The sequence below is a fragment of the Microtus ochrogaster genome, unplaced genomic scaffold (genome assembly GCF_000317375.1).
Source record: "Microtus ochrogaster isolate Prairie Vole_2 unplaced genomic scaffold, MicOch1.0 UNK8, whole genome shotgun sequence".
Lineage (NCBI taxonomy): Eukaryota > Metazoa > Chordata > Mammalia > Rodentia > Cricetidae > Microtus > Microtus ochrogaster.
Genome location: NW_004949106.1, coordinates 10,408,813 through 10,419,396, shown reverse-complemented (window position 1 = coordinate 10,419,396; position 10,584 = coordinate 10,408,813). Strand labels below are relative to the sequence as shown.

At 43.0% G+C, this 10,584-nt stretch overlaps 1 protein-coding gene across 3 annotated transcripts in view; it reads right to left on the bottom strand.

Moving 5' to 3' along the window:
• Window positions 1–5,033, bottom strand: part of Tpp2 (tripeptidyl peptidase 2) — a 63,705-nt gene extending 58,672 nt beyond the window's left edge. For all 3 annotated transcript variants that reach the window (XR_001229389.2, XM_005366399.3, XM_005366400.3), the window contains exon 1: window positions 4,809–5,033. Coding sequence is in view for 2 of the 3 variants with exons in the window: in XM_005366399.3 (XP_005366456.1) it covers window positions 4,809–4,973 (165 nt within the window). In the remaining variant the exon portion in view is untranslated. The remainder of the gene's footprint in view (window positions 1–4,808) is intronic.
• Between the last annotated feature and the right edge of the window lie 5,551 nt (window positions 5,034–10,584).

Genomic DNA, 10,584 nt, shown 5'->3' with positions numbered 1-10,584 from the left:
CACACACACACACACACACACACCAACAGGAATTAGGCATGAAAACACAAGGTCTGTAAAAAAGAGAAAGAAAGAAGAAAATAGCAAATGTCAAGAATGTAACAAGCACAAAGTCTTCAGACTTTTCTTCTACCTGGAAAATTCATAAATCTTTAGGACCAGGGTTGTGGCCATTATTATTAAATCATTTGACTATCATGAATCTTTTCCCCAACACAAAGTATTTCCTCTATAGTATATGCAAAATTTTGTATTTACCATATACTCAAAGAAGCAGTGACTCTTAGAGAAAACAAACTGGTGTGGCACTGTTTGTGACTTATGCCTTCAAGGTACAGCTGTGGATCACACGCAGAACTTTGTCATGCTGCCTTGAAAAACCAAGTTCCAAAGGGACTGTCACGCTTGGGTTTTTGTTTTGTTTTGTTTTGTTTTGTTTGAACAGCAATCTATAAGCTTTCTTGGATATTTATACTAGAAGAAGGCTGAAGAAAGTTCAATCAATATGACAATTTAGAAAAAAAAGTCACAATGAAAATCATGATCAAACTAGTAAAACAAAACCTCATTATCAGTATGTGAGAAGAGGAAAAGCCAAAGAGATTTAGTGATTTGTTTACCATGTATGATTTCTGTTAAGTTTTACGTATAAGAAGTGCTCGTGGAGCCGGGCGATGGTGGCGCACGCCTTTAATCCCAGCACTCGGGAGGCAGAGGCAGGTGGATCTCTGTGAGTTCGAGACCAGACTGGTCTACGAGAGCTAGTTCCAGGACAGGCTCCAAAACCTCAGAGAAACCCTGTCTTGAAAAACAAATACAAACAAACAAAAAGAAGTGCTCGTGGTCTCTCTCTGTCTCTCACCCCCCACCCCCACACAAAGACTGACAGACAGACAGACAAGAGAAAAAGGGAGAGAGGAGCAGACAAATATACAAAATACACATTTTTGTTCACTCTATTGGAGATTTTCTAGGAGACAAAAGAATTTGGGGCTGAAAAAAATATAAAGGCAAAATCATATGAGAATTTTGCAGTAGAGGCTTGGGATAAGAAGGAAACTCAACTAGTAACAGAAATATGCAGTCCATCTTTAAGGAAGGAGAGGTGAGTGGATGAGGGCTGGCAAGTCTGGAAAATGGAATTATGGGGAAAGTCACAGTAATAACCTTGAGGGGGAGACTGGGAAATGTTTCCTGGATACTAACTAAATAAAAAGAAATCGCCTACCATTTCCCCTAAATGTCAGGAACACAAGTTGCTCATTTCTCCACTGTAACTATTATGGAGCATTAAATGGTATGGGTAGGAGCCATTCATTAAACATTTGTAAAGACCAGAACAAGAGGCGAAAGGCTAGCTAACCATCAAAAACAAACGTTCACTAAACAAAGAAAAAATAGTATTTACTTGAAATTTCAACAGAAGAAATTGAAAATGTACATTTAAGTATGTGATTACTACTCAGTAAATTTTATTCCAAGAGCATGATCAATTTAGAAGGATCCCTGCTTTTAGAAAGCTTCTTATCAGTTGAGATAACAGAGGAGTAGAGATAATAATCCAAGACAGTAAGAGTTTAAGGAAGTAGTCAAGAAACGCCCTAAGAACACAAAGCTCAGCTTGCAGAAACTAAACCCAAATAAATGACAGTCACTAAGACTAAAATAAAACCAATTATATATGTTGGATTACTTATTAATATTTTAGTGAGTGGGCACACTAAAAATACTTTATTTGAGCTGGGTGGTAGTGGCACACACCTTTAATTCCAGCACTCGAGTGGCAGAGGCAAGCGGATCTCTGTGAGTTCGAGACCAGCATGGTCTACAGGACAGCCAGAGCTATTACACAGAGAAATTCTGTATCAAAAAACAACACAAATACCAAACAAACAAAAAACTTTCATGGAGTTATTTGTATCTATTTATCTCAAATTGTTTTTTCTAAAAGGACAGTTCCCTATTATGCATGCACATCTTTTTCAACAAAATGCTTATTATTACTAGCAGATTTGATACCAAATAAATTTGATATATGCTTTCCAAGAATTTTAACCAAGAAAAATGTAAGGTGAGGTAACAAGATGAAAAAATGTAAGCACTATTAGGAATACTTACAACTTGAGAAGGGAACAAAAGGGAAAAAAACGAAAATCACTGTTAGCCGGAAGTTACTGGCCTTACTCATGTCTACAGCCACAGACCTTAACAGTAGAGCTAAATACCCGGCAAAGGCTGAATGAGATCAGTAATGTCTTAAAGGGTGAAGCAGGAGTTTGCAGGTGACTATGGAAGCTTTTGGGCAAATTAAGGACCACAGGCAAAGGCAAGCATTAGGACCTGCAACATCTAGGTGCCTAGAAGAGATGGAACTCAAATGCTCAAGAGGGAAGCACGGAGTGAAAGGTGGTGCTGAGGCTAAGCCCAAAGGTCAAAGTTGGGGGGGGGGTGAAAGGCTTGCAATAGAATACAAATTTTTGGAGATTTATTCAAAAGCAAACTGACTTGGTTTTGAACAAATACATGATTCTAGGATTGCTTCTGGTGGGTAAGTTTGGGAAAGTGAAGCATAGATCAGTGGTGAGATAAGAGTGGCATCTACAATTGCTTTTGTAGACATGGCCTCAATCAAGTTTTATCTGGTCATGAAACACGTCCACGATCTCAGTCTTTCCGCCACCCTACCATCCTACCTCTATCTCTGAAACACCCACAGCTTCCAGGACTTTGTTATTTAATGGCGCAGTGGGCACCAGCAGGTGCCTGAATGCTTGCTAAGGGAACATTTCATCATCTACGGAAGGATTACTCTCCTCAATCTGTCGGCATACCCAGCCCCGCCCTCTACTCTGAAGACACCCAGAAGCTGTAACAGCAAAAGGACTTGGCCTACGGAAGTTAACGAAGGAGGGACGACTGGCTCTGACCCTCAAAGTTCTCATTTTTGTCTCAAGTCCTTCACTGAGATCCCATTTGGCATCCCAAATGGCCAGGTCGGTCCCCTCTTCTATTTTTTTTTAATTTCTATTTTCTTTCTTACCTTAATGATGTATATACAGAGCTACAAAATTAATGCTTGATGATCTTATATCCTCATTTGGTTTTAATATTTTATTGAGGGGGCTGGAGAAATGGCTCAGTGGTTAAGAGCCCTGACTGCTCTTCCAGAGGTCTTGAGTTCAATTCCCAGCAACCACATGGTGGCTCACAACCATCTGTAATAAGGTTTGGTGCCCTCTTCTGGCCTGTAGGCATACATGTACACAGAATATTGTATATATAATAAATAAATATTTAAAAAAATATTTTATTGAGTATTTATGTTGTATATAAATATCCAACATTATTTTCTCTTCAGACAATGTGTAAGTATAGACCTATCATAAACTCCTCCTACTAGACATTTATTGTTATTTAGGACTTTAAGATAGTATTTAAAACTTTTCTTCAGCACTGTATTGATTTTTCCCAATTGTCAAGTAATTCTACAGGGTAAAAACCGTTCCTTTACAGAAACAAAATACTTTGATAAACAGAGCTGGAAATCCCACAAATGCCCACTGAGCAGGCCTACTCCAAAACCGCCTGACCTCTAACAAAAGAACCAGCCAGCCACTTACCCTGGCTGTTCTCCCACGCATCCTACAACAAGCAAGCACCCACTGCTGTGTAATGGGCAGCATTTCCACTGTGTGCCAAACCCTCTAAGTGGCAATGCTGTCACCACGCCTTAGCAATTATCATTCATAAAAGAACAACGGGTAGTCACCTGGAGGGAACTCATTACCTGAGCTTCTAAATCAGGGGCTCTGTCAGACAGGACCACCACTAGCTGTGCTCCAGAGAAAAGAAGCAACAAACCCTCCAGATCAGGACTCCCCAGAGATCCATGGAGTGGTCACACAGGCTTCCTTCCCATCCCTTGCACAAGGAAAGAACTAACGATGGGGGGAGGGGGGGAACCAAGGTCTAGGAATAAAGGATTAAGCATCCCTCCTTTGTGAGGAAGAAGTTAATATATTATCTATGCAATCTAATGCATCTATCTGATAGATACACAGACACAGGGCCGAAAAGGAGGCAATAAGTTAGTCAGGGAAGATATTCAACAACGGCTGGAAAAGTACTTATTAGTAGGTTTTAGTAAAAGGTTAGTTTACTTTAAAAACAGAATGCATTTTAATCAGAGACATTTTTTTTAAACATCAGTTTTCTGTAAGGTCCCTCCCCGAAAGACTTCTAACTTGCAGAAAGGAAAATAAAGTCATTTAAGGAAATCATAGCTAAAGTATATTTTTTTTATGTTCTGAGGCGTTTAAAAAGTCTATTTTCTTAAGGCCTGAAAAGTTCGCCCCTAACAATTTAGTTGTGCCTTATGTAAAAGTCTAACCCAGATTTCAAATACACAGCAGATAACTTAAAAATACCAAAGTCTCAGAAGAAACCATTCCGGAAGCGGACCGAGTTGTCTTCTGGGAACCCCGCTTTGCTGGTCTTGCCAAAACCAATCTGTAACCACATCCCTAACTGCTGCCCCATCGGTGTCACCCCCCCTCCTTCCCGCACCCCCAAGGTTAAAAACTGTAAAATCCTGGCTCGGCGAGACCGGGCGAGGACCCTGACGAGGTGTGGGGCCTGGAACGCCCGGATGACCAGCAGGGCTTCCCCGCGGCCCCCGATCCCGATCAGCCACGCCGACCACGCCGCTTTTGTGTGGAGCAGGAACAGGGTCCTGCCGTGGCCCGGAGCTGTCCGGCCCCGTCCTCCAGCTCGGCCCTTCCGGTCCCGGGCCCTCGGCGCTGCCTCACCTGCATGCCCGGAGCCCCGGGATCGACCCCCGTGTCCAGGACGGCGATGAGCACCCCGCGCCCGTCATACTCCGGGTAGCGGCACAGGAAGGAGGCGGCCCCGGTCTCCTTCTTCGGCAGAAGACCGTGGAAAGGGAAGGGCTCCTCGGTCGCGGCGGTGGCCATGGACGCGGTCTAGAGGACGGGCGAGGAAGAGGCAAACCGCCAGGCTGCTCGCGGGCCAGCGGCGCGGGGACAGCCGGCGAGGCGGGCCCGAGGCGGGGAGGGGGCGGGGCCGTGCCGCCGGGAACCAATAGCGTGCGGGAATAGCGGCATAGCCAATGACGTGTCGCCACGTCAGCTAACGGCGCCGCTGAGAGGGCTACGTAGGCGTGTGGCTGGGCTGCGGCGCAGGGGTGGAGTCTGATCGCTTCCAGCTGGAGCCCGGTTCTTAAAGAGGGGGAGCAGAGAGCCCGGGGCTCGGCGTCCCGAGCTGTCACTGTCTGGAAGACGCCGTCAGAAGAACGGGCCGCCCGCCCTAGCCGCGGGATCCCCGCCGGTTGCTGCGGGCTCGGAGGTCTCGGATTGAGCGGTGCGGGCTCTGTGGCCGCTGCTTTCTGGGGGGGGTGAGGTGGATGGATGGAGTGGGGAGAGGCATCGCCTTAGTCAACAGGAAGAGGTTTGTCGGCAATTCTGTCGCCAGTGATCTTGAAACAAAGCACGGGACCGAAATGGGCCCCTCTTGTCTTCGGGGCCTGCTCTTGGCCTCCGGGATTCCTGAAAAATTTCTGCCTACGTTTCTCCATCGAAGTTCCTGTTTTCTCCTTCAGGCTCAGCACTGTCCTTAAACCATAGTGCTTTTTTTTTTTTTCCCCATTAAGATATCCAGTGAGGGTGACCAGCTTCTGCGTTCTGTGGTCCCTGAATGAGCTGGCTGTGCCTATACCTACCAGGGTAATCTTAATTGCCCCACTGACAATCTTGTAAAACCCTCTCACAGCTATTAAATACAGTTTATGACAACCCAATTGTTGTTGACAGCTTCACATGCAAATAATTATGTATGTGCTTTGTTTTGCATTAAATAACAAGAGTCAGCGTCAAGGCTAATAAATAAAGTCTTAAAAAATAAAGCCTACGGGGAGAAGATGAGCAAAGGAGTCAGGACCGCGAGGGGTTCGTCCACCCACTGAGACGGTGTGACTGATCTAATGGGAGCTCACCAAGGCCAGCTGGACTGGGACTGAAGGAGCATGTGATCAAACCGGACTCTCTGAATGTGGCTGACAATGAGGGCTGACTGAGAAGCCATTGATAATGGCACTGGGATTTGATTCTACTGCATGTACCGGCTTTTTGGGAGCCTAGACTGTTTGGATGTGCACCTTACTAGACCTGGATGGAGTGGGGGAGGGCCTTTTACTTCCCACAGGGCAGGGAACCCTGACTTCTCTTAGGACTGGAGAGGGAGAGGAAGGGGGAGTGGGGGAGTGGGAGGGAAATGGGAAGAGGGGAGAAGGTGGAAATTTTGAATGGTATTATTTATAAAGCAAAACAAAATAAGAATAAAAAATAAAGCCTATTAAAAAATAAAATAAAGCCTACCGTGATTTCTAAATCGGAAAGCAAGTACAAGGGACATTTGAATATATCTAAACCACACAGATAACAAAACAGCAGTAAGTAGTTATTAACTACTTTCATAATTAAAAAGAAACAATTTCAGAGAGGAAAATAATTTTTTCCTATGCAATCACGGGCCCTTTGCATTTCTGTGGACTCCAGCCTAAGAGGCAGAGGCATGGAATACCTTATATGTCACTTTCCAAACCACAGTCCTCCCAGTGACTCCGAACTTTGCTCTGGTGTCTGCAGCAGGTCCTGCTGATTGCCTTCATTGTTCATTCTATAAGGCCCAGAGAGTTTGCTCTTGCTGGTAAGGGAAAGGCAGCAAGGTCAATGCTATCTTCATTCCCAACCATGATTCATTACCTTTAGGACAGAATTGGAAAGCACTTAAGTATCTGAACAGTAGAGGAAGGAGAATGACAAACTCTCCAGGGACTTTCAGTACTGAGCATGCAGCAGTGGCAGAAGGAACTCATGTGCAGCCTCACGGGAGCCTTGGCCACCACTTCATTTCACATAGAGGAAATGACTGGAGGCCCCGGGTTACAAAACAACTCTCTGCTGAGACAAAGTTGTCTTCATGGTCTGCCTGCAGTGCTTTCTACCCTACTGTGTTGTGCCCACCAACCAGCATACCAATGCCTACTCAGTGCTGAGAACTGCTTTTTATGAAAACTAAGTGCCAGGATTTTTAAAAACTGAATTTCAAGGTTTTTTGCTGCATCTCCCACGAGTTTTTAAATTTTTTCTACAGTTTTAAGGTGACATCAGATGCCATGTCAGAGACTAGGAGACCTAAAGGACATTATTTCTGGTGTATGTATGGACTAACATTCTTTATCTCACTGATTTCTTGGTAGCCAGTTCAATGCCTAACATCTTTTACAAAACACTCAAACACTGAAAGTTAACCACTCAGTCACTCATTTTGCGATTTTATTTTCATTCTATACAGATTTCAATCCGGATGTGATTTGCATTTTTGAAGATGTGACTTCCATTATAAATACCCCACAAATTCAATCTCTCTTTTAAGTACATAAGATTATAAAATGTATTAAATTGTAATTTTTAATAATTTTTTGAGATCAAAATGTTAACTTTTCTTTTGGATTGTTATAATTACAAAGCTGATGAAAAATACAAATAAATCTTAAGATTAAAAATGAGGAAAAAAGGAGGGGATGGGAGGGGAAGGGGGGAAGACAAGGCAGCTTTTACACAGATGTGTGGCAGGAATAAGCTACACTTCCATTAGTAACAGACTGCTTGAGTTGATAAGGATGAGATTTCCATGTGTATGCACGTCTCCTGTAAAACCAGAGGCATCAGCTGCTACCTTTTAGGGAGCAAAACTGGGATACAGAAGTATTATATTCCTGTCTCAAAGGTGACAAAAACAAGATCTGGGAGTACAACTACTCCCATCTTGTTGAACCAATGAATCACCCATGACAAATGTCATCTTTGGCTATAACCTTGGCATAGATTGGAGATAAGATGGATATAATGAAATGTTGAAAATTAAATACAAAACACCCCAGAGAGCACTACATGCTGTTGTTATCCTGACCACCCCCCCCCCAGCACTTGATCCATGTAGGAGACCCTGAGTATGTTTGAAAGACTAACATTTATTTATGTAATGTGGTCCCTGGTTGTGACACCTACAATCCTAGCTCGTAGAAGGTAAAAGCAAAAGGATTTTGAACTGGAGGCCAGTTTGGGCTATACAACCAGACTCTCTCAAAAAAAAAAAACAAAAACTTAATTTATTATTGATGTAATTTTTTTTCTATGGTACAGAACATTGGAGTTTCACTTTTCAGTGTTAAAGTATTTCAGTTTGTTCATTCTGTATGCTTCCAAGGCTACTACTCCTGTAGGTAATAAAAGACAATATTCAGGATATATGTCTCCCATTTAAAAAAATGGAAGACCCGGTCATGAAATAGGAGGTGCAGAGGAGAAGAGACATGTCCGTCCATCATAGGCACGTTTTCAGGAAGTTTAGAAAATGTTCCAGATGTGAAGCATCTGGAAATTGTGCTAAAACAGCCTGTGACACTGTCATATAGCTTGAAGCCCTCTATTTTATGTAGAGCTGAAACCACTTTAACTCAACTCAAAACCTATTATTTATCCATAGTACTGCACATTTACACACGTTTACATTTCTTTCTTCCTTTGGTGCAATGGTATTCCTAGATAGAGGTGGTTTTTTTTGTTTGGGTTTTTTGTTATTGTTGTTGTTGTTTTGGTTTTTTGGGTTTTTTTTTGTTTTTTTTTTTTGGTGTTGAGTTAGTTTGTGCTACTTGACAACCTGACCATTGGATATAGAAAGGAAATAAGTAGAGAATATTTTGGGTGAGGAGAAACAATGAAAATACGGGTAAACAAAATAAGACTTGAGATGTGAGAGGAGGAAGAGCAGGCTATGCCAAGGAGGTCATTAAACCAAAGCATCGATCTTGCTGTGTGAGGTTAAGTAAGAGACTGGATGCCCAGCAATTCCCAGGGAGGATTGTTTAAAGCAGGAAGTGCTGAGTCAGATGTATTGTGCCTTCTCCCAACCCCTGCCCACATGACAATGCAAGCTCATTACACCGCAGTATGACTGCACCTTATGATTTACGGAACATTTCATAATCAGATTTCCTCAAAGAGGTAGAGACTAAGCACTTAACACCTCCTGGCCCTCCAGGCTTTGAAGTCGCCCACCTTTGCTGCAAATCTACACCTCCTTTGTGGATGGCTCACAGCCCAGGACTGCAGTAGAGATCTCAAGGGAGCTGGTTCCTGGGAGATGAGGGATTTCTTTGACTCTCCAAAGTCTTTGTCAAGTGTTCCTTAGTGAGTGTGATGATCTAGGATACAACAGCTCAACCTTCTTTCCTGCTGGACTCAAAGTCGCGTGTACAGCATAGGCTGATGCCTCTGCCAGAGGTATGGATCTGATTTTAGACTACACAACACTTCACTTCGCTCAGGAGAATCTTGCTTACTTGGTTCTGTCTTGTGTTTCCCGGAGAATCGGACTGAAATACTGTACATAAAATATATATATATACATACATATGCATTCCTCTGTACTATTACAATGAATCTACATATATTAAATATGCACATAGCTCAGAAATCTACTGTGATGTAAATCAAAGCTTCACAGCTGGATTTATCTTCTAGATCTCAGGCGGGGGAGCCTCCAGAGTTGGTTGCTACAGGCATTGAGGAAGTTTATTCGTTCTCCCTGGGGCCATTCAGACACTCTGATTTTCTGTGGGTGTGAGGATGTAAGCCCTAACAGGGAAATCTATTTTGAAGGAATCTAGTAGCATGCGTTTTACCTGTTCCCTCCATATGTGACAATCATTAAAAACAAAAGCCAGATAGAAAAAATTGCTTGATACAGATTCTATAATTTACAAACATATCATTTAAAAACCCGTGGAACAAAATAGCTTATAATAAGCTCACCCTCTTCAAAGCAGTCGGTCAAGAGCTTTGGGGGATGCAGTTAGCAGTAGAAATCCTCAGGCTAACACTAACTGATGCAAGAGGCTCCATCCTGAAAACCACACTCTCCCCCCTCCAAGTTCACCGGTTACCTTCAAATCTGAACATGTTCACTTTCAATGGCCTACAGTTATATCCATCCACATATGTCACTATTTTAACGTGTGCAAAGAAGAGTCACGTATGTGCCAGCTAGCTCTCTGGAGGCTTGTGTCTGTCAAAGAAACCATATCGGGCATCAGACAACTTTATTTGGATCTTTTTATAACCATTCCCTTTAAATTCTATATATTTGTGCTAGTCCAAAGAATTGTGGACTTAGCATATATATATAGCTGATATATATATATATATCAGATACATGTGTTGAAATGAGGCCAGGCTTTTATATGTCTGTGTCCATCTCTGAGTATATGCATTTGTGGGGGGGGGAGGAGTGTGTGTGTGTGTGTGTGTGTGTGTGTGTGTGTGTGTGTGTGTGTGTGATGTGTCTGTGTGTGCATGACACAGAGAGACAGAGACAGAGAAAAAGACAGAGAGATGAGCTCTTCGGGACCTTGATTTTTCTTCTTCAACCTCACACTGAGTTTCCTAATTCAAGATTGGGTGTTGTAATATGAGCGGCGGAGCTGCATCCCCAGCACCCCAGCCG